Source organism: Centrocercus urophasianus, unplaced genomic scaffold, assembly GCF_019232065.1.
Source record: "Centrocercus urophasianus isolate 14NV4802_14NV808 unplaced genomic scaffold, USGS_Curo_1.0 seq_10, whole genome shotgun sequence".
In the NCBI taxonomy this organism is placed as follows: Eukaryota; Metazoa; Chordata; class Aves; order Galliformes; family Phasianidae; genus Centrocercus; species Centrocercus urophasianus.
In genome coordinates, this window is record NW_024884142.1 from 50,004,689 (window position 1) to 50,029,228 (window position 24,540).

At 39.9% G+C, this 24,540-nt stretch overlaps 1 protein-coding gene across 4 annotated transcripts in view; it reads left to right on the forward strand.

Moving 5' to 3' along the window:
- ARFGEF3 (ARFGEF family member 3) overlaps positions 1 to 24,540 on the forward strand; it is an 81,353-nt gene that overhangs the window by 30,281 nt on the left and 26,532 nt on the right. Inside the window, exons 5-14 of one of the 4 annotated variants that reach the window (XM_042810898.1) lie at positions 2,476 to 2,544; positions 5,122 to 5,253; positions 7,592 to 7,714; positions 9,107 to 9,149; positions 10,142 to 10,220; positions 13,377 to 13,481; positions 15,544 to 15,868; positions 17,169 to 17,281; positions 18,014 to 18,924; positions 23,616 to 23,782. In XM_042810898.1, coding sequence (XP_042666832.1) covers positions 2,476 to 2,544; positions 5,122 to 5,253; positions 7,592 to 7,714; positions 9,107 to 9,149; positions 10,142 to 10,220; positions 13,377 to 13,481; positions 15,544 to 15,868; positions 17,169 to 17,281; positions 18,014 to 18,924; positions 23,616 to 23,782 — 2,067 coding nt within the window. The remainder of the gene's footprint in view (positions 1 to 2,475; positions 2,545 to 5,121; positions 5,254 to 7,591; positions 7,715 to 9,106; positions 9,150 to 10,141; positions 10,221 to 13,376; positions 13,482 to 15,543; positions 15,869 to 17,168; positions 17,282 to 18,013; positions 18,925 to 23,615; positions 23,783 to 24,540) is intronic. The other 3 variants (XM_042810904.1, XM_042810910.1, XM_042810917.1) reach the window with 3 other exon arrangements.

Genomic DNA, 24,540 nt, shown 5'->3' on the forward strand with positions numbered 1-24,540 from the left:
TGCCTGAAGGGTGGTCCCCATAGTATGGAGCTGTGTTGGAGCAATGCATGGAAAGCTGCAGCCTGTGGGAAACCCACACAGGATTGGTTCAAGAAGGACAGCATCCTATGGGAAGGACCCCACTTTAAGCAGAGGATGACCATGAAGGAGCTATAGAGATAAAGCATTATGGACTGACTGCAGCCTTGTTCCCCTGAACTGCTTGGGGGGAGTTGAGTCTGGGAAGAAGAGCAGCGGGGAAAGGAGGGAAGGTAGTTTGCATTTTGTTTGTTTTTTTTCAGTATCCTACTCTGTTACTAATTTGCAGTCAATTAAATTACTCGACAGTAATTGGTGAGCAAACTCCCTGTCTTTATCATGGCTGTGAGTTTTTCATCACTGTTCTCTCCATCGTAATGAGGAGGGGGAATGAGAGCAGCGTGGTAGGCACCTGGGTGCCAGCCAAGGTTAACCCACCACAGGGATATACTGTCTGGAGAATCGGTGTCTGTAGTGCATCTGAATGATTAAGGGCTGTTTGTTTGTTTAATCCCATCTTTCATCCAGTAATCTCAGAAAAAACTGCTGTCATCCTGTTCCATTGAAATGGGAAAACATGAGTTAAGTGCCTGGAACATTGCCGAGACTGTAAATGAGCTCTGCAGCAGTGCTGACAGCAATCATAGCTGAGGGCAGTCTTGTGCATGGTCAGAAACTGTCTTCCAGATCTTAGAAACAATTTGTAAGGGAGGATGGGAACAAGTTAAGTAAGCCAAGAATATGCAGAGTCTGGCAGATAACTTTGTATGTTTCTGTGATTTTGAAAACTGTGAAGAAAGTTGGCTTAGAAACTGTTTATCTCTAAAGCTAAATGCTAAATATGTTAAAAAAAAAAAAAAAAAAAATGATAGGACACAACCGTTGTACTACGCAAGAGTAGCATGTCCTTTTCATTTCTCATTACCTCTAGTGTTTGTCCAAATCTGTCAGCATCTACTTACAAAGAACTGAGTGTGAATCAGGGCTAGATATCATATATAAACTATATAAAGCTGCTGTTACATAATGTTGTTCTTGGAACACTTCTGGTTGTATAATCATCTTTCCTAAGAATAGGAACAAGGCCCTGGCCAGTATTTTCTTTTTATTATAAAAATGCAATCAAATAAATTGTGGATAAGGTGTGATAACCTGTAGCGAAATGCAATTCTTCTGCTGAAAAGAGTAAAGAATAATAAATTAAAAAAAAAAAATATCTTTATATATATATATATATATATATATATATAAAGATACCATGTATTTCAGTGGGTAGAAACTTTTCACACTGACTGTCAAAATGTGAAGGAGGTTATTTATGTTCTACAGAAAAATGATGCACTCATCTGTGGGCAGGCACTTTGTCTGTACATGTAAGAGCAAACAGATAATGCTCAGAGCTTCTTTTGTATTTAGTGTTCAAATTGCCCTAAAATTATTAAATGCTTGTTTCCTAGTAATGGATTTTTCTCCTATGGTGCAAAATAACAGCAAGGAGGAGAACTCTCTCAGAGATTAAGTATTATTGAGGAAGGTTCAGGGGCTTCAGCTTGCTTAAGAAGTACTAGAGTTGTCTGTGGTTCCTTTGTTCTTTTTGAAGACTTTGAGATGGTTGTAGAGATCATCATGATCTACAGAGGTGATGCGACTTGCAAATGGGAGGTGATCCAGCTTGCTCCTTCAAACTGTTACAGTAATTTTCTATTGTTCCAACTTACTGTGGAAAGGGCAACACAGTGAAGAAAGAAAGAGGACAGTAGATCAGACTCTATCAGTCTTCCATAGTGCTGGAGGGATTGGAAAGGGAGATGAGGGAGAGAGTAAGGTGGAAGGAAGGACATTGCCAGATGGTGAAAACATCATACAACACTACCTTCATTCCTAATCCCTTGTGAACTGGAGTCTGAGAATTACTTTTTACTGTGCATTATCAAGTGACTACAGTATACTTACTGGAAATATCCTAAGGCTTGGAAGTCCTTTCTGTGCCAAGTGGCAATTAATGGCTTGTTTCACATAATACATGCGTCTGTGTCATCTGATAATAATTTGTATTTCATACATTTTTTCCTCCCTCGTTTGTCACACTAGCAGTAATAAATGAATGGTCTGATTATAAATCATGGAAAGCTTGTGGGTGAAGTATAAATAGATTTTGGCTATCAACTGGTTTTCAAGGCTGAGATTGATGACAGATTCCTTGGCCAGATGTGCGAGGCTGATAAGTAGTCCATTGGGCTACGCCTCTGGTGCCAACTGTTGCAACTTTTCAGGAGGAAGCAACTAAGTTCCTTGATATTGCCAACCCCTTTATTCCAGTAGCGTGGTGCTGAAAAGCTTCTGATATCTACTCTAAAAACGAAAAGAGAGGTAGCTGAAAATGCATGAATGGGGAAGAGAAGCAATAACAAATGAAATTTAAATTTTCTTTCTTTCTTTCCTCTCTTTTGATTCAAGGTCTTGCTCTGTATAACATATACCTCCACGTTTGAGCTGAATGGGAGCTCAGTGTTGAAGATTGCTGAGGTAAGTTGTACCACTGTTGGAGCCATTTAATGTTTCCCCTCCAGCTAGACTGTGTCTTCTGTGTGTATCCTGCCTGAATCTGAAGTAGTCCAAATCACAGCTGCCATCTTAAGGGCTCATACTACTTTGTCTAGTATGAAAATACAACTACAAGTTGTACAGAACTGGTGGGCTTGCATGAGAAGGTGTACTTTTTGAAATTGACTGATGATAGTGGACTTGCAATGCTATAGCATATAAGTCCTCATGTTTATTTTGTTTTGCATTTTGCAATAGGAAAACATCCTTGTGTTCTTAATAATACAGTATTGTGCTAATTCTGGTGCAACCCTAATACTACTGAGTTTCAATAAAGGGTGATGTGAGGACTACAACATGCCTCATCAGCAGAAGTGCCACAATATGCCTTCTAGTTTTGTGTTCATTTTTCCTAATACTTCCAAGTAAAGGTTTTATTATGCCTCTGGATACGTGGTGTTATCTAGGTGCTACTAGGTGTGTCTCCCCTTTTTTCCAATCAGATTTTAGTCTGAAAGTCTTAAGTTGTAGAGGAGCTTTGGCTGTAGAAAACCATACATGTGCAGTTCTACAAAGCGAGCATTTCTGTATGAATTGTGTAGCAAACCACTGGACTGTAGACTCAAGTTAGAGAAGAGACACAGAAATACTTAATTCTCCTGCACAGCACACATGGTTATGTACAGAATGTTTTCTGAAATTATATTGTTAATGTAGGGGAGAGCTAAATGAAGCCCATGAAATGCCCATGAAGCAATATAAGGATGACGTACATGTCCTTGCAGTTTTTACATACCATCCATTTCCTCCCAATGTATATGATAACTGTTCTTTTTGAAAATAAAGACTTATTAGTTCTTAATATTGCCATATTTCAGACCCGACCACAGCAAGAGGGTTCTTTAAATGTTCCTTGCTAGACTCCCAGTAAAATTCGTGCATGTAAAGCCTCAGAGATGAATTCCTTCTCAGTTTTTACCATTTGTGAGGGGAGTTTTTTTTTTTTTTTAAACAGATGTTCTGCCCAACTCATCCCTTGGTTTCTTTTTGCTATGTGAGGTTTCCATTTCCATGAAGTGTGGCTGTTTTTGGAAGTCTTTGTAAGCCCAGCTGTCAAGGTTGCAGCAAGATTGAGCTGAACTGGTATTTAGAGCCATTCAAACTGTTTTAAGTTTTACTAAACCCTTCCTAAGTTAACATCCCAAACAGAAGAAAACAGATTGTTTCCTTGCTGCAGTTTTTTGCAGCAAACTTTCCAACATGTAGGGCATGAGATGATTAATTCAGTTTAGTCCATCTCTGCTGCAAGCAAAGAAATCTGACTTAGACAAAATACATGCTGGGAAAAGCATTTAATGGCTCTAAACCCTTCTGATTTCAGCATAAGACTAGAGGAAAATGGTCAATCAGTCATGATCTGTGTGCTATGAACTGTATCAGAAATAATATTTTCTGTTTTCTCTGTAAATCTGGATAACAATAGACCTGCTGTTCATTTAAAACATCCTGAAAACATTTTTTCATTTATTGAAGTTGAACTCTGCTGTTGTAGATACTTGCAATTCACTTCCCAAAAGTCCATCCCAGCTTTTAAAAATCCTTGCTAGTATAGTGGTATGAGTTACCACAATGATAGTTTTCTTTTTCTTTTAAAATGGGTCAGATCCATGATAAGTGCTGTTAAGAACTGCCATCAAAACAAACAAAGCTTTTAAATCCCCTACGGAATTAGAATGAACCATGATAGAGAACACAAACGTTTTTATTTGGTATGTTTGGAGGTACAGGTATTTTCCCCACAATCCCTGAGAAAATATTGTTTCACTGAATGCTTACCTCTTTCTATTTAGCAAATCCCTTCAAGCAATACATGCTTCCTCAGGTTCTGTTCAGCCAGGTTTTAGGTAAGGCAAAGACTTTATCAGTTGGACTCAGTATTCCTTTCTACCTGAATTCTGCAGTGTATAGGCGGTAGGAAACAGATAATGATTTCTGAGTTCAGCATTTGCTTAGCCCCAGCATTTATTGTTCTGACTTGCTCTAATATAAAGATGGCAGAGAGGAGCTATGCACTTCACTATCCCTGCTATTTGGCATTTCTTTTCAGGTCCCTTACTTTTCCTAGCCTGCCCTCTGTAGCAAAGCAGGAGCTACTGCAGGATTGGAAAGACGCTGCCTGTGTTACTGGTGGACCTCAATCTGGGGATTCACTGTGACAAACAGGGCTACCACCTGGTTGTTTTGCACTGTCTAGTCATTCTCAATTAATATGTACAAATCAATAGCACCATGAATCTTACTGAATATTTTCAGCCCGAAATGAATGAAGCATCCAACAAGAAGAGTACTACGTTATATGGTTTAAGTATTACTAGTAATGAAAACAGATTAAATCTTGCTATGTGAAACTTCTCATGCTTGCCTGGACCACTACAAGAAAGTGTAACTTATGTTCTAACCCTTGTTTGTCATGTGTGTATTTGTTACTTCCATCTACATTTTGAAAGTTTGTTTGATTCTGTTGTTTCATTAGCTAACCCTTCTGTGTTTTGCTCTTAGTTGTGTTTTGCATGCAATAGAGCTGGAAGTCCCCGAATGCATGAAATGATCAAAATGTCCATTGCATACCTCCTTGGGGCCCTGAGCTCTCGAATTTTTACTGGCAATCCTTCATCAGTGGCTTTTCAAAAGGTACCTTGCCCAGCCATTTTAGAATGCACTCCTTCCATAAGATCAGAGCTCACGTGGACAGTACTGCCACTCTTTCACAGACATGGGGAGGGGGGAAGAAAAAGATGATATCAACCATGCTCTTACCAGAAAGTCAGCCTATCTCTGAGAATGGCATTCTATCAATTAATTCAGGAACTCTAGAGAGATCGAGAACAATTGTTCCTCTGTGTCCAGCAGCTCAGCAGCATTTGGAATGGTATGGCCTCTCTGACTCTTTGTGGTAAATAGGCTTTAGGATTCTTTGTTCTCTGGAGGGTGGTAACTGAATGATGGGAATAGTTGATCCTTTCTTTTAACTTACAAAATCACCTTCACATGCCAATTGCTCTCAAGATCAATAAAATCCTTTGTTTTGGGAGGGGATTGGAATCTTTAGAAAGAGCAGTAAGAACTGAGAGACTGCCATTTGTAATGTCCTATCCCCTGGATCGCAGCTGTATTATGCTTTGGTAGCTATTTGTGTAACATCTTGAGGCAAGAGTCCAACAGAATTTTGGTCACAATGCAGTGTCAAAAAACTGCAAACAGCTGAGCATGGAGCTGGGAACTAGATGATACACTGATGTTCTTTCATTGTAGGCTTCTCACTGGGGTTCTCCCAGCTAAGGAAACTTTAGGCTGATTGCCAGTATTTAAAAGGCAAATATTTATGTAATTTATGGTGTATCACAATAGTATCTCCTGTAGTAAGAAAAGCCATTTAGAGGCTTTCAGATGTAGATGTATGTGCCATATTGAATAATAACTGCATATGTGTATATATATATGCTTCAGTATAATAGAATCATAGGATGGTATCTGTTGGAAGTTACCTTATATGTCATCTAGTTTCAACCCACTTGATCAGGCTGCTCAGGGCCCCATCCAAGCTGGCTTGAACACCTCTAGGGATGGAGCATCCACAGCTTCTCTGGCAGCCTGTTCCAGTGCTTCACGACCATTCTGAGTAAAGAATGTCCTCCTAATATCTAATATCCCTCTCTTAGTTTAAAACCACTCCCCCTAGTCTTATCTCTGTAAGACTGTGAGAAAAGTCAGTTTCTCTCTGATCATCTTTGTGGCCCTTCTCTTGACCAACACTAATGGCTCTGTATCTTTCTTGTGCTGGGGGCCTCAGACCTGGACACAATACTCCAGGTAGGGCCTCATGAGGGCAGAGCAGATGGGGACAATCACCTCCCTGTCCCTGCTTTCCATTCCTCTTCTGATGAAGGCCAGAATAGTTGGCCTTCTGGGCTGCAAATGTGCACAGCTGGCCCTCATCAAGTTTTTCTTTTACCAGAATCCCCAAGTCCTCCTTAGCAGGGCAAACAGGTTCTTCTCTCAGTCTTTACTCAGGACAGGGATTGCTCTGGATGAGGTGCAGCTCATTGTATTTAGCCTTGTTGAACCTTGTTAGGTTCACGTGGGCACACTTTTCAAGCCTGTTGAAATCTCTTTAGATGGCATCCATTCCTTCTGTCATATTGACTGCACCACTCAGCTTGGTGTCATCTGCAAACTTGTTGAGGGTACACTCAATGTCTGTGTCACTGATTAAGATGTTGAAGAACACTGGTCTGAAGACGAACCCCTGGGGGGGCACCATTCATGGCCAGGCTCCATTTAAGCACAGAGCTAAGGACTGCAATCCTCCAGCTGTGACTGTCCAGCCAATTCTTTAGCCCCTGAATAGTCTACCCTTTGCATCCATGTTTCTCCAATTTAGGGTGTCTTTTGGGACTGTATCAGAGACCTTACAGTAGTCCAGGTGGGTAACATCAGTTGATCTTCTCTTGTAAACTGATATAGTCACTGTGTCATAGAACGCTACTACGCTCATGAGGCACTATTTGCCCTTGCACTAATTACAGAAAAAAGGTGGGCGAATATTTATTACTAAAATAACAACTTTAAAGGATTGGAGTGTATTTACGTCATACAGAATACAGACTTGCCAAGTGATAGTTGTGAATAAGTCTCTAGAAAAGATCAATCAAACTAACATTTGAAGATATATTTTTAAGTGCAAAGCAAGTGCCAAACTCAGTTGGGCTTGACAGAAGGGGAAGATTTTTGCCAATTTTGCCTTACCATTCCTGCATCTGTGAGACTTATTAACTAATGAGCTGCATTTTACTTGGTGCTGTTTACTCAGTTACCCATATTGCTGAAAGCTTTTCGTGTGCTAATAAAGCAATATGGAATAACAAGGCAGGCTGACTATCTGCATGCAAGAGACCTTGGTATCCTCTTGAAGTGTGTTACTGGTAAGTTACAGTTAATATCTACGTATTGCTATCTTGTTTCTCATCAGGTTTGCATTGAGACATATGTATCTAGCTGTCACCAGCGGAGCATTAACACCGCTGTGCGGGCAACCCTCAGCCAAATGTTGAGTGACTTGACTTTACAGTTACGACAAAAGCAAGAAAATATGGTGAGCCTTCTGGCATCAACAAATGGTTCCATTCCGTAGCTGCATACCGTTTAGTTTCTCTGAATGCAGTGCACTGTACTGGTTTATTGTGCCTAATGGATTTTATTTCAGCCTTCCACAACTAATCCCATTCGGAAGCTTTGTTGGGCTCTGACTTTGTGCCTGTCTTAGAGCAGTCTATCAGGAAGGCAACTCTCACATTGGTGGCTCTATTTGGCCGTATTTTGTTCTCATTCTGTTAAACAAAAGAGGCTTTGTTCTGATGTCAGACTACTTTGACCTTTTCCTTTTCTATCTTTTATTTTGTTTGCTTGTTTACCTGAGATTTGTGGAAATCCTTTCACCAAAATATCCTACATTACAGATATTTACATCAACCGAACAAATTCTCAGCTGTTGAAAGTGTAATTGAGTTTTTTATTGCTACTCTTTTTAGTGAAGGTAATTTAATGGAATCTTTTGTCTGCTCAGTTGTTAGCAAAAATATTACTTCTGTTTATTGCATTATTAAAATCCGTGCTGCTTAAGTGAAATCCCAACACATTGTCCGCAAAACTGTAAATGTTCTGGGCACATCTGGAATGTCATTGGCTTCTTAGATCTGTTTATGCATATTTGTATATAAAGAAACAGGTACTAATTGTGAAGGTCAGATTATTTTCCCTGTACCTGTTTGGGGTTAAGGTGACCACTTCTGTTTTGGAATGCTGGATTAGATTATTTTTATCCTAGTAAGTACCTGCAGAACTGAATTCATCGGTTTACTTAAAGTTATTTTCTCTGTGTGCTAAGTATGTTCATTTTACTAGCCATAATACTTTTTGGGGGGAGGAAGAAGGAAGATCGTTGTTTTAGAAGTTGAGTTTGGATTTCTGCTCTAAATGCAGCGTAGGTGAAGGTATGTGAGAACTGCATTGATAGAAGGAATCCTATACCACAGCTGAGCCAAATGATGTAAGAGGTCATTTCCAATTCCCGACTGTCATTAATTTGTGTATTGGCACTGCAATATTAATGATGATGGTGTGATAAACTCTCCCATACTCAGAGGATTTGGGTTTCTAAGTATCTTGTGAAGTCTAAACAGTGCTTTTTTTCTCAGTTATTTTTATTGAGACCTACATGCCTAGTTATTACTGTGTTTTTGTAGATGTAGGAAATCCCTTAAGAGTTTACAAATCCCAGTTCAGCTAAATGAGATATGAATTTCTTAGATCGAAGTGATTGTTTAAACATTTCGTAAGGTATTAAGCTTCACTTAAACAACAACAACAAAAAAATAAAGATAGAGGACATGGATTTGTTAAGAAAGCTCTGCTGTTAAAGCGTTGCTTGTACGTTGACTTTTCTGCTACGTGCACTGATTATAGCACATCTATCTTTTCTCAACAGACAATTGAAAATAATGAGGCCCTGCAGAAATGCAAAAGTCAAGGTATCTGTACAGCTTTTTTAGTGACTCCATCCAATCCAACTTATTAATTCTTCACTTTCCATTCATCAACACACGGCTGTTGAAATCACAGAAATTCCATCTTCAGGATCTTTTACCTTCTTCATAGCGTGTTACTGTTTGTGTTACTTGTGGTAAGAACTGAAACAGCCCTGTTAGCTCCTGATATTGCCAGTAGTGCCTTCATTTGAGCCATGTTAACAGCATTGCTCTCCACATAGTTATAAATGGTTGTTTCACAGTGCTAACTTCTTTAATTAAGGTATTTCAGAGCTCTGGAGAAAGAGTTAATAAGTGGATTCCCAAATTGAAGCGGACTCATAGAGCAAGATGGTAGAATCTGGAAATGGCTGTGTTTACTGTATTTTGGGTCAGGGATGGCATTTGTATAATGGCAGCTTTTGAAAGCACGTTACTAGCGAAGTTATACTTGCCAAATTATAACCTTACAAGTGAGTTTTTCTGCTCTCATTCTGGCTTATCATCCACCGTCTTCCCTGAGAGTTCAAAATATTCCCTGCTTTTGAATTTTCTCACTGGATTTCTCTAGGACAACCTGTGTGGATGGAGGCTAAAATATTGAAAGTGAACAACGATCCCCTTTTAAGATCTCTGTGGATGAGAGAGAAGCTGTATGGAATGCTGCAGAGATGTTTAGCTCCCCAGAGAAGTACTGGAGCTAGTCCCTTTTTTATAGTTATTATTTGCTTATTCTATTACCTGAATTGAATTTCAGCTAACCTTTTCTAAATGCGCGTAAGCATCAGTGCTCTCTCTGGATTTAATACTGCTGCTTTGTCATTGTATTGAGATCAGTTTCCAATCTAGGACTTTTTCTTCTGCGTCCTGTCTGAATTTTGGCTGCCTTGCCTATTGTTTATATGCTTTGACCAACTCTGAAAGTCCATGCAGTGATTTGAGGTTGTAGTCTCCCTGCAAATATGTAATGCCTCTGATCTTTGTCCTTTTTGGAGGTACTTCAGCTGAGTCTCTTTGTGACGATGTTGTATCTGTCCTCACTGTGCTCTGCGAGAAGCTCCAGGCTGTCATAAAGTGAGTTATTTCAGTTTATAATTTGAATTTGTTACCTGGAGATTGGGGGTTTCACTGATATATGTGATTGTATTGTCATAGTTCTGAGATTATGGAATAAAACTGTGATTAAATTGTTTGTGATAAGAAGTATTGTTCATAATGCATTAATTTAATTCTCACTTGAGATGAGAAGCTAATTTCACTGTTCAGCGCTGTTTAGCTTTAAAGAGCTTCCAACAAATCTAATCTGTAGATAACTTCCATACAGTAGTGAAGAGCTTGTCAAGGGACAAGTTTTCTTTTTTTGGCTTGCTGAATGTCATGAAAGCAATAATTGTAAAGAGAACAATTACAGTGCACGTGGTGAAATGTAGTAGAACTTGTAATATCTAAGTGAACAAAATACGCTGAGACAGACAGTGACAGAAAACTTAATTTCATTTAAAGTGCATACATTCTTCACAGACTTCTTTACTTACTGTCATGCATAGATTGCTCTGAAAGTAATGCCTCCTATTTATTTCCATGGAAACTGTAACAGATGCACAAAGAGCACAATAACACTATTTGATAGAGAAAATTCTCAGCTACAAAAAGTATTTTTCAACATGATCAGTGCCATTAGCTATGCATTTTTTCTAGTGGTGGACAAGAGCATGTGTGCTGTGCTTCTAAAACTCTGCACCAGCAGAGGTGACTGTTTCACAGCTGTTGTGATGGCATTGTTGCTAGGAAAATGTTGCCCACACAGTCCATCTTTCATCAACTTGAGTGGATGGAAGCCAGAAGGTGCCAAATCTGGGCTACATGGTGGGTGTGGCAGATCAGTGCAGCTAGGATTGGCAGTCCACAGTTTTCAAACTGATATGAGGCCTGGCATGTTACAAGAGAAAGGCTGTCTTCTTTTCCGGCCTGACTCTGGAAATTCAAACCTTTATCAGCTTGGTCAGCATCATGGTATAATGGTCAATTGATTGTTTGTCCAGGTTTTGAGAAGTACAGAAGTCTTACAAAAGACAGTTCACATCTCCTTTACCTGCTGAAAGCTGCATCTTGTATTTTATCTTCCATGGGGAATTTACATTGCCACTCCATGGACAGCCCTTTTGACTCTGTCTCATAGTAGTAACGTCACATCTCATCACCAGTAATGATGTGATCCATGAAGCTGTCACTTTCTATTTCACATTGGTTCAATAGGTCCTGACAAACTCACATATTGTGTTCCTTCTATTCCTGTTTGAGCATTTGTATGACCCACTTGGTGCAGATTTTTTGATGTTCCAATGTTGCCAATCGTTTCCGATACAATAAAGCTGATACTCAGTTCCGTACATAGTTCCCTGATCATAATCTGCCAGTTCATTTGGATGAACTGATTAAGGTGTTCTTCATTTTGTGGTGTGGCAGCAGTGCATGGCCATCTGGAATGTGGCTTGTCTTATAACTTGCTGTTGCCACTGCTGAAATGCACCACCCACTACCTCCACTGTTATCCATAAACATTCAGCAAGCATTAGTGAATGCCACTGTGTGCCATTTTTGCCACACAGAGAAATCACAGAGTCACAGTATCATAGGGGTTGGAAGGGACCTTCAGAGATCATCGTGTCCAACCCCCCTGCCAAAGCAGGTTCCCTACAGCAGGTCGCACAGGTCGGCATCCAGGCAGGTCTTGAACATCTCCAGAGAAGGAGACTCCACCACCTCCCTGGGCAGCCTGTTCCAGTGCTCCGTCACCTCACTGTAAAGAAGTTCTTGCGCACATTTGTGCGGAACTTCCTATGCTGCAGTTTCCGGCCGTTTCCCCTCGTCCTGTCTCCACTCACCACTGAAAAGAGTCCGGCCTCACCATTCTGCCCCCCCCACACCTTAGATATTTATAGACCTGGATCAGGTCCCCTCTCAGTCTTCTTTTCTCAAGGCTGAACAGACCCAGTTCACTCAGCCTTTCTTCATGGGGGAGATGCTCCAGGCCCTTCACCATCTTTGTGGCCCTCCGCTGGACTCTTTCCAAGAGATCCCTGTCTTTTTTGTACTGGGGAGCCCAGAACTGGACGCAGTACTCCAGATGAGGCCTTACCAGGGCAGAGTAGAGGGGGAGGATCACCTCCCTCGACCTGCTGGCCACGCTCTTTTTAATGCATAGAAATGCAATGCCAACCTTTGCTTCTGATGCCATTTTGCCAGACTGCTACCGTCTGTCACACAGAGAAAAAAAAAAAAAAAAAAAAAAAAAAAAATGGAATGGAATGTTGCTGGGAAGTTTAAACCTCTGCTGTCGTGCTACCAGTGGTCACCTCTGATGTCGTGGCTAGTGTAATAAAATAGGAGACATTACTGTCAGAGCTGCCCTCATACATCATGAGATACATTCGTCCAGTTCTCATTTTGGACCAAAAAAGCACAGCAAAAAACATTTAGTTTACAAAATGTAAACCAGAACATGAGTGCTGTGGAAGCTACCTTCTTTTGGCAGAACTTAACTTCTCTTGTTTGCTGAATCCTGCAGGTAATTCAGAGAATAGTTACAAGTACATTGTACATTAAAAACACATTGATTCCAAGTGACTACACGGTCTTTCACATTCTTCCTCTTTAAGCTCATTTTGTGTTTGATTTATAGAGTATAACTGACAAGGCTCTGAAAAGGGGCTGTGTGATCATGTAAGTTTTTGCCTGTAGACATTGACTTGCAACTGTTGTGGTTTTCATCAAGGAAACAAAAAGATAACCAGAAGAAAGTAGTCTAAATGCCTATAAGATTGCCAGAAGAAATTGTTGATAATTCCAACATTTTCTGGTCATCCATTTTTCCTCTTTTTAAGAGTTTCTTCAACTTCAAGTTTCAGATTAAATTTGAAAAATAATTACTATTTTCCTTCTCGTCATCTTTAGCATCAGTTTCTTATTCCTTACTGTGAAATTTGATGAATTAAATCTATTTTCCTTACATTACCTACAAGAAGTAGTAAAAGATTGCTGCACATGAGCTGTACAAATTAAATGGGGTGATAAATGCAATCGTACCACTGTAAATCCATAGGAAGTATCAAAATAAATCACTGATGTAAATTGTGGTATGGTTTTCAAGCAAACTAATGTGGTTACTTGAAAATAAGTAAATAATCTTTGTTTCAGTGTGACATGACTGGCATCTTTTCTTTTTGCCAGTGACAATCGACAACTTCAGCTTCTTTATTTGGAGTGCATCCTCTCCATGTTAAACAGCTCCTCTCCAACCATGCACCAGCACAAAGGATTCACTGATCTAATATGGTGAGTGTATCTGAAGACTAATACAGATAGTCAATTTATAAGTAGAAGTGACCTTTCCCCAGTGTAGAAGGGCCTTTCCCCACCACCACCCATGCAAACAAGCCTGCAGGAAGTCATCAGATAAGAGCAGAGCTCTCTATTAACCCTCTGTCGGTTTGTTTTGTACTTCATACAGGATTTCACAGGACCTCATGCTCAACTTTTACCCTGTGACTTTGAAGCTGAATTGTATAATTCTGGCCCAGTTCTAAAGATGCAGTGTACAGGAGCACTCAGAGCTTCCTTTGCTGTCCCAGAAAAAAATTGCATAACCTGGTGCTCAGTGTCTGCAAGTCAGGAAGGTCTTCCAGGCTGATAACACTTGGCAGCATTGCATGCAGACTCCGTACTGAAACCTCTGGGAGCTTCAGTGTAAAATCATCATTTTCTCTTTCATGGCATTTTGAAAGTTTCTTCCCTTGTATTTCAAACAGCCCTTTGTTTATGCTCCTGTGTCTGTTTTTGGGGTCATCCTGTAAGCAAGGTCACCGAAATGATCACAGTTAAAAGAAAACACTTCCTGTTTCATTTAAGTTTATGTTATTTTGATGATCCAGTTTACAAATCTGCAGAGATTTGTGTTTGTGCTTGTATATCATGAGGGCAAGTCATGAGGGGCAGGACCTTTTAAACCTGCTTTGCTACCAAGTAGTATGTATCCTCCAGGTACATGCTAAAGCTGAATAAAATTAACACAAGGAAGACATGAAACGGTTTATAGTTAGGGTGATGTCTGCAGTTTCTAGCAGCATAAGCATTCCCTAATCCATTAACTGTCTAGTGAAGTTGTGAGCCAGACTGATAATCGCCTTTGTTCTTCGAAAGATAAAGAAGATTTAGTGCTCTGTTTGTCTGTCAGAGTGTTCTCCATAGTTTGATACAGAAACACTTCGATGGAACTAACGTGGGGAATATGTTGCTGTTGCTACTGTACTTGTGCCTGCTCTGAGGCAGTGCATTAATACATTTTGAAATGTCCCCGTTTACATTTTAAATAAATGGAATAAGCAGACCCAATATCGTTATCTGATATCTGTTTTAAAAAATGGTTTTTATACTGTGAGTTTAGGAGGCTGAACAGTTTTAGCAATGTCTTTTAAGAGAGGCAGTGAAAATTCTGGGCAGCATGAAAAGCTTGGGAAATAAGATGTATGTACTGGTTTACTTTTGATGCTGAAGCATTACTTGTCACTGGGTGTATGTACTAGGTGTTAGCTGAGCCTCTGAGGCACATGGTTGAAAATTGGGTTTGGGATTGCTTTCTCATGTAGCATTTCAGTTTTATAAGTTATGATATTGCAAGCTAGAGTAAAATGGCAAGTGTCTGAAGGCAAGGCTGACATAACAGCTTAATGAACAGAGGGCAGAGTTGGTTTTGACTCTGATTCCACCATGTTGTTGAGGAGGACGAAGAGGAAGAGAAGGGATTGGCTGACGTGGAATCATTTGAACATTTCTGCAAAAAGACAGTTTAAGGAAGGATGGTGCGTTTACAGGCATATGAGAATTTACACTGCATACTTGGAGTTACTGTGGAGGACTTTAATTGCATTCTCAAAAGCCCGCAGCTTGGGCTGCTTAGTGACATACATGCATCTTCAGAGCAGCAATGGAACATCAAGCCATGCAGTTAGCAGAGATTGTTTTCCATTTGGTCAGGTTTTTTTAAGTTCCCAAGTTGGACAGAAGAAACACTTGCCAGCAGAAACTTGGTGTTCCTACCTCGAGGTATGTTGTAGCTAATTAAAGAGGGAGGTATGCTATTCTGCGAAGGACACAGCATGGTGCAGTAATATGAACTTGGAAAATCAGTATCATCTTTATAAAACCCCCAGAAGCATTTGTGTATGTGCTAGCTTGCTGGTGCCTGGGAGTTTAAAAGAGCCTCATGTAGTTTGTTATTCAATCTAACCACTGCTGTTCACTGATTATTAAAACAAGAGTGTGTGCTATGGGCTATTTTCATTCTGTTCCTGTGAGATTTTTCTGGTTACCATCTGCTGCTTTTTCTCTTTTGTCTTAGGAAGCAACTGTGTCCAGCCCTAGTAGTAATCCTGGGAAATCCAATCCATGACAAAACTATCACCTCTGCCCACAGCAGCATCTGTCTAGAAGCTGATTCACCTTCCTCAGGGGTCTCTGATCATGGCCGAGGTTCAGGCTGTTCATCCACAGCACCTGCCCTCAGTGGGCCTGTTGCACGGACCATATACTATATTGCTGCAGAACTGGTTCGACTGGTGGGGACAGTGGAATCCATGAAGCCTGTGCTGCAGTCTCTGTATCATCGGATATTGCTTTACCCACCACCTCAGCACCGAGTAGAAGCCATCAAAATTATGAAGGAGGTAAGATGTAAAGTCCAGGTGCAAATCCATGCAAGTAAAGCAAAACGTTAATTTAACAGTAAATATTGCTGAGATGTGCATACTTGTCTGCTCCATACTTTAGCACTAGTGGTGCTGTAGTTGCCCCTTTCTGAGTACAATTTTTACATCAAAGCTACTCTGATAAATATTTTTAGTTTTACAAAATTGTAATAAATATATTTGTCTCCATAATGCTGCTATGGCAACTCCGTGTTCATGCTTGGAGTGGGTCTTATCACTGAGTCATGACTGCTCTTTTGGATGGCATGCAGTGTAGTGATTCTGTTCTCAGCTCCTTTGGCATCTTTCCCCACTCTCTGCTCTTGCTAGAAAACATTCATCCTCACACTGCAGTGTTCCTGACATTAAGGGGAATGTATGCTTTGATTATGTGCCAGATTTTTGAAATATGGTTTCCTTGAGCTTTATTAGAGTAGCCAAAAGGAAGCTGCCAGTGTCACAAGCGGCTGCCAAGGCCAGTCCTTTATGGCCTGTCACCCTGTACCTGTGGCAGTGCTTGTGAGACTTCTTCAAACAGCACATTTACATCGGCTGCATTCTTCTCGTATTGTGGACTGCAAAGCAGCATCCATAATTTGTTTGAACAATGGTTTCTTTAGAGGATTTTTGTTAGAGAGGCTGTCTGAAGATCCCTCCTAACACCGCGCAACCACCCACAGGGTTGCTGTCAGAACGCCCAGTCATTCTGGCACTTACCTTCCTATAATTTTAAGCAATTGCAAGATGACAATCTGCATTTCATTTTTAAGATATTTTAGGAAAATATTAGTTCAATATTTTTACCTTCAGGATCTCTCTGTTACCTCTTTCTGCTCATTAATACACCTTCTGCCTGAATCACTTCACAGAAGTAATCACTTTGCGTGTTTTTGCATGGGTGACTTTTTGTAATGGGTGACTGACAAGCAAAACTCCCTTCAGTATATAATATAATACAATATATTTGTATATTTAGGCATTTGAGATTGTCTTGGTTGCAGTTCAGTTGAAACATGTTCAGTCAGTAATGTAAAGCACTAGAGAACAACCTGTATGTGATGCATGCTGTATATGTCATTTTTCTATATAAGCATTTCTCCTTTTAAAAAGAGGAAAGATAGCTTTCATAAATAAAACTTAAGTGTGCTGTTTTAGTTTGCTGAGAGAATTTGCAGTACAGCTGCTTCAGGTTCTAGCATTTGACCAAACTATGACTCATTTATTGTATTTAAATAACACTTAAATTACCCTCTAGTAACTTATGTTTCCTTTCCTTCAGATACTTGGCAGTCCTCGGAGGCTTTGTGATTTGGCAGGGCCCTGCTCTTCTGAGTCAGAATCCAGGAAGAGGTCTATTTCTAAAAGGAAGTCCCATCTGGACCTTCTCAAGCTGTATGCTTTGTTTCCTCCTTTATCCTCTTAAACCTGTGTGCACAAGACACTTAAATAGTTGCACCTTCAGAAGCATATCCACGTATGAGCAAGTCAGGGTATCTCCCAAGTGAAATAAGCTGTGAAACAATGTGGTGGATAAAAGCTTTTACTGATTTTTAATAAGTTTGGGCTTGTTTGTAAAAGTAACCGCCTTGAGGAGTTTACAAAAATACCCATATAAATTGTTTTACAGCTGGAAATTCTTAGGTATGGGTCCTAACATTGCAATGAAGTGATCGTGCTTATTTGGAAGTACATTTCCAAGGTGAAGTCAAAGGAGGTAATCCAGAATTGAAACATTGTCAGATTGAGCAAAAAGCATTCTTCATTCTCATAAAGAGCATTCTTGCTGATTCAGGACACATAACTTAATTTCAGTTGGGGGAGGGGAGCATTGCTTGTTTGTTTCGTTTTTCAGTGTGAGTGCTTGTCTGTAAGGGAAAATGCACTGTGCATGCTGGAAAAAATGCCCAGTAACTATTTCCTTGGTTGGCACTCCCTTTACAGATTGGCTGTGTCCACACGGGAGATGTAATTATTTGTTGTAATTCTAGGTGTCTTTTCCAGAAGTAGTACAACAGGACAATTTCACTTCTGTTTTTCCTAGTTCTGGGAGGGTTAGTGTCAGATGATAATGACAGGCTCTCTATATACACTGCATCACTTAGATAAATTCTGTTTTAATTGTAGTATCATGGATGGGATGACAGAAGCGTGCATCAAGGGTGGTATTGAAGCATGTTATGCTTCAGTGTCCTGCGTATTTGCCCTGCTTGGAGCACTGGATGAGCTAAGCCATGGCAGGGGTCTTTGTGAGGAACAGGTCCATCTGCTCCTCCGGCGCTTGGAAGAATTGAAGGATGGGACTGAGACAAGCAGGGACTCCATGGAGATCAATGATGCTGACTTCAGGTGGCAGAGGCGCATTCTTTCCTCAGAAAATCCTGCCTGGGAATCAGGAAATGAGAAAAGTCCTGATATTAGCATTAGCGTTACCACAGACACTGGTCAGACCACTTTGGAAGGAGATATGGGACAGACAACTCCAGAGGATAATCTGGAAAGTCAAAAAAACTCACTGCCGTCTCCAGCTGGACATGAAAGCAAAGAGATTCATTATAGAGAACCAGAGTCAGAAACCATTGACCAGCCAGATGTTGTTCAGAGAAGCCACAACATAGTCTATCCAGATATAACTAACTTCTTATCAGTTGATTGCAAGACCCGGTCTTATGGATCCAGGTACAGTGAAAGTAACTTCAGTGTAGATGATCAGGATCTTTCTAGGACTGAGTTTGACTCATGTGATCAGTATTCCATGGCAGCAGAGAAGGATTCTGGCCGGTCAGATGTTTCAGACATAGGCTCTGACAATTGCTCCTTGGCTGATGAGGAGCAGACACCACGAGACTGTCCAGGTACCAGGTCCTTACGTACTGCTGCTCTCTCTCTAAAGTTGCTGAAAAACCAGGAAGCAGACCAGCACAGTGCACAGCTCTTCATCCAATCACTTGAAGCTCTTCTTCCTCGGCTCATAGCTCTACCCAGCATAGAGGAGGTGGATGCAGCACTGCAGAACTTCTCTTCAGCTTTTTGCTCAGGTTTGCAAGCAAATATTTACTGTCCAACCAACATGCACGCTGTAAGATTCTCTTGTAGGAGTTCATCTTCAGAGAATGTGTCCAGAATAAAAAGGTTTGTGCTCTACAAAGCACATTCCTCTGCTACAGCATATTTCCTTTAGAGTGGGGCAAATTGAATATGCAGGTTAGTCCACAAGCACTTAACAGACTCTGGATTATGTCCTCAGTCAATAGTAAGATCAACTTTTCCGTAGTACGATATCTCTTCAAAGGCTTGTGAAGATCTGTTGAGAAAATTTGCATGTGCTGATGTTAAGGAGAGGCTGCCCATTAGCATGAAAGCTAGGGATGTGGGGAGAACTGTCACCTGTTTTGAAAGGGATTCAAGTATCTTAATAGGTTACCTCAGTACTATTAATAATGCCAAGCCTTGCAGAGAACATAATAGAAATCTCACTACAGTAAGCTATTGAAAAGATAAGAAAAGAGGATCAACTCCTCTTTCTCGCTCTCTTTTTTTATATTGCAATTTATCATGACAGGAAATTGAGAGCTCAAGTTCAGACCAACTGAAAAATAGTTAAAAGATCTTACCTTGTAAGAGGTAGAATGCTTACTCTTCTCTCAGGGTTAGATTTGGGATTTTGACTTGGTCAATCAAACAAACAAACAAAAAAAACTATGTAAAGGCAAGTCTGTCCTGTTGATAGTGTAACTAAGATATGCATATATTGTTAGAGAGTTTTCTTTTTCCTGGCAGTAGCAGAGGTGGAAATGTTCATGAAAATATATTTCTCTGTTTCTTAAATTTAATTCACCACAATTGCCTTTTCCATCACTTCTCTCCTAACCACTGCTTCATTCATTTGTGCTCTCGTACATATTACTCATACAGAGTCGGAAGGGATGCCTCTGCTGTCATACATTAGAATTTTAATATAAAGCTGGGTGAATGTGTTAACACCACACAAATAAGCTGATATTACTGATTTTCTGTTTAAATGCTGCCCAACTAAGCCTGATTCAGGAAGATAGTAATAAGGCATTCGTAACAAAGGAGTTGTCTTTAAAAGGATGTTGATTTTATTCTGAATTGAGGTGCTTTAAAGCATTCTTCCTGTCACAAAGAATTCATTTTCCTGTAAAATAATGAAATTGTAGCATAAGTCCACGGTTAGAAAGCTCATATGTAGATGAGCATACAACATCTTTCTCCTAACCTTTTGTCTATCAGATTCTACCCTGTAGAAGGTTCTGAAGTGTTGGAAGAGGTATACCTAGCCAAATTCCGGATTTTAAAGCTAAATATGACTTTTGTTGTCATTCAGTATGACTAATACAGTGAAAAAGATAGAAGGATAACAGTCCATTTTTGCATTAAGTTTATATTGTCTGGTTTGTACATTCCTCTTAGAAAGATAGCCGGTCTTAGACTGTTGAGTTGAGGAAGAGCCTTCACATTTCTAAGAAAGCTAGCCTCACGATGTGATGGATCTTCGTGATTTCATAGGGCATTCCCCTGACTTTTGTACACAAGGTCTGTGCAGTTCATGTTTCAGTAGGACATCTGGAACGAGGCTCAATCGGACTGAAACAGTTCTTTAATGTGTGCCTCTGATCTTAAACACAAGTCCATCAATATTTCTGAGGTGAGGATGCGTATAGATGAGAGGCATGAGTCTGAAGGCCTATTTAAAATGTGTCCATGGGTGGCAACTCTCTCCCAGAGAGCTTCTGAGGCACCAATTCTGCATCTGAAGGGAATATTAAATTATAATTTCAGAACTCCTTCATTAGCACCAGAAATTCAAGGCACAAAGTAGGTGATGAAGTTAAAGGAACTGATATGACTCCTTGGATGTATAGCATCTGTTCATGTATAATTCCTCAGGACTACATTAGGAAATTTGAATATCAGTTAAGATTCAAGTTGAGAAGAAGAGATGGATGCAGTTCTGAGACCAACCCATGCAGAAATAGTAATTTTGTTTCTGAGTCTTTATTTACGTGCTTTGGTTCAGTCATTAATTTTTCTTACACAAGGGAGCAGTGAAATATGTTAGTATAGAGCTTTCCAACCAGCTAGATCCTTAAATATCATTGTAACATTGTTTTGTTTTTGTAGGGACTGAAAACAATGAAAGAATGTAGGAATTTGAGGTGTTAACATAGGAATTTAAGCATGGAATCGGCAAAGAAAGCTAGGCAGAATTTAAAGGAAAGTAAGATTTGAAAGTCAATTGGTTAAAAGCTGGTTATAATGTTCCTTCAGAAGGCTCTCCCTTGCTTGTTGCTAGATAGAATAAATGCTAAAAAGATCCTACTGACATTGGAGTGTGATGTCTATCTAAAAAATACTAAATTGTCTAGAAATGGTCAATATTGTCTTGGCTTGAACAAAATGTTTCATTTTATGTAGGCTCTCTTTGACCTTGCCAATTTAAATGACCTATCTGTTTTAGGGCAATGTACTAAGCTTGCTGTTTGCTATGGCTGGCAGATATTTATAAGTAAAATTCATGATCAGTATTATCTTAATTCAGACATCACTATTCTCATGAGTTACTGTTTTAAGGAATTAATTCTAATAATTGTGTGCCATGGTGTTAATAATCATAGCAAGCATTTTAGCACCAGATTTTGATTGCACAGCTTTTAGTGGCAAGGTTTTTGTTTTGTTAAGCGTCAGTGCAAGTTGTTTATCTATCAGCCTTTTGAGAGGATGAGCTTCTGTCAAATGTAGTTAGATGTTTTCTGATATTTTAGAAGGAGTTAGAGGTCAGATTTTTTCCAAACACTCAAATACATGCCCTATTTGTTACTAGCCTCTTTTATGTGCAGCTATACACAAGTGTGCTTTTACAAGCAGTTTAGCCCACATTTTCATTTATGTAACACTTCACATTGAGTCGATATTACTGTAGCTTATTCTAGGTCCAGAAGTGCTTATGTAAGATACCACATATTAAATCAGTATGTACTAACTACACCAAGATCCAGCATTCAGCAAAGTGTGAAGATCCATCTTTAACTTTAGTAATGGAGTCACTGAAGCTACTTATAGGCCTGCTATTAAGCACAGGGTTGTGATTTTGGGACTAGCTAAAGATTCTTTGTTAACATTCACCATAGGAAGCCTACCACAAACACGTGGAAATCCGTGTTGGTATAATGTGTGGCCAGCCCTGTCACCCCTCTTCCACAAAGGTTGCTCCCTTGAAAGAGTTGTTCATTTTTTAGACCCACCCTGGAACAGTTACTCTCTCTCTAAATCCGCCCTCAAACAGTTATTCACCTTATCCACGCCCCCAAAGTGACGTCAGTGGAAAGTCCGAGAAGGCAGCAGCACAGAACTTTCAAACCCTCACGAGGCAAGAAAAATGTTTGCTTTTTTTTCTGTGTGTGGTTTTTTTTTAATTATTATTATTTTTTTAATTTTTTAATGTTGATGATTTGTTGTATTTTGTCTAAGAACAGGCATGAGATTTGTGGTGGGAGGAATATGCTCACAGTCAACCACTTCAGCAGCTAACTAAGCGATGCAGCTGTGCTTCTTCATGTAACAAACCTTGGAAGCTCTCTCTTTCGTTTCATTACAAATGTTCCTCTAGGAGAAAACTTACTCCTTAATTTCCCCTAATCAATGTTATATGAGATGGTTATATGAAATGGTATATGGTTTTCACACTTGATGTGAAAACCGTGAAATCTTGTGGTTCATGGTGGGAGGGAGTCAAACATTTCTGGATTTTTTCATGGCTCAGATGATAGCTGAGAGGAATTTGATTAAGTATTGCTTGTACTTGATTTGTTATTTTCTACCAGTAGGCCAGCTAACTCAGAGGAAAATGTATGTACTGCCCATCCTACCTAGGAAGAAGAGATTACACTCTACAGTCATGCCCAGTGGTACACCTTATATACAGATAGTGTTTTCAGGAGTACTGAGTGCTTACAGATAATGGCTTATGGGACTGGCAAGTACTCAGCTGTCCAAAAAGCAGGTGTTATTATGGACTAAACAGGGCTTGGAGTTGTAGTGAAGTCCTAGCCAGTTTGACTCCAAATATCTGTACACATGACTCTAGGCCATGGAAAGAATGATGCCTTGACAGCCTGATCTAGTGGGTGGCAACCCTACACATGGCAGGGGGTTTGGAACTGGATAGGATTTAAGGTCCCTTCCAGCCTAGGCCATTCTTTGATTACAGCCTGACCCTGCAAGGTGCTAAGCACTCCAGTCCCCATCCAGCAACTCATTTAGCTGGAACAACTTTACTGGGATGTTAACTGGTCTGTATCTCTCATTAGCACCATTTGTGCCAAGTATGCTCGATTTCCTGTAAGTACACAGGCTGTGCCTCTGCCCCTACCCACCTCACCTTTCTGGTTACCACTGCAGATGTATCCTGCCCTTTGCTTTGTACCTGGCAGAGATCCTAATGAATACTGGTGCTCCTTATGCACTTCAAATTAAGCATATTTCTTTGCTGGACTGTGACTGGACTTTTTTGTGTGCTGCAGCACTGCATTATGGATGGACTGTTTAGTTCTCTACTCCCTAGTACATTAAATAGAGCAACTTCTGCTGACGATTCATTAACTATTCTAGCAATCTGTTGCTGCTGGAATGCTAGGGTTAGTTTCTGATCTTTTTTTCCAGGCAAAATCTGTGTAAAATGTGAGAGCTCACATGGTGTTTTTGTTAGGTACGATGCACTCACCAGGATTTGAAGGAAACCCAAATTTCAGCTTCCAAACTCTGATGAATGCAGACAGTCTCTACATGGTCTCTCATTATACTCTGCTGCTAAACCTGAAATTGGCCAACTCAGATTACTACAGGAAGAAGCCTCCCCAAGCTCCCGTGTTGCTGGTGAGTTGGTGAATACAGAGAAAATGCTTGAAAAGAGATTGTTTCATTTCCTTTCACATAAAGCAGCCCACATGTAAGTGTCCTTCATGATACTTGCTAAGTGGAGAAATAATAATTGCAAATGAAGCAAACTACTTATAAATTTTGCATGATAAACATCATGCATCTGAATTACGCAGCTTCTCTGCAATTCAGGGAGGAATGAATGCTGCCTACCAATTATCATTAAAGAAGCAGTCATTTTGATGGATGCTGCATCTTTGTAACAAATCTTCACTGCCAGTGTGTCATATATTAAGTATTTTTAGTCCCTGCTGTAAAGGTGTGTGCCTTCATCTTGCAGATACTTCTGAGCATATTAATAAATGTCTTGCTTAATACCAGCTTTGCATTTATACTGATGAAGGCATCAGTTGTCTGAGTGAAAGATAATTAGGTTATAATACCTAAGTATTACTGAAAATAGTTCAGATGTATTTAATTGAACCCCAGTTTGTCTGTGACAGCTGTTCAATGCAAAAGGGCCTGACTGCTGGACAAGCAGCATTAGGTGCCACAAATTTGTTTTTAATGGAGTTGAGGTTCTATCCCCACCCTGTGAAAATGGTAAGAGATCATCTTGTGCCTTTGCTGTATGAGAACTGTCATTATTATTTGTGTCTTGCATGATCTACAGTAAGAGAAGGGAAAGCTCTTTATTCGTGTATTCTCCAACGAGAATTATGTTCATGTCGTTTTCACCATAGAGACATGCTATA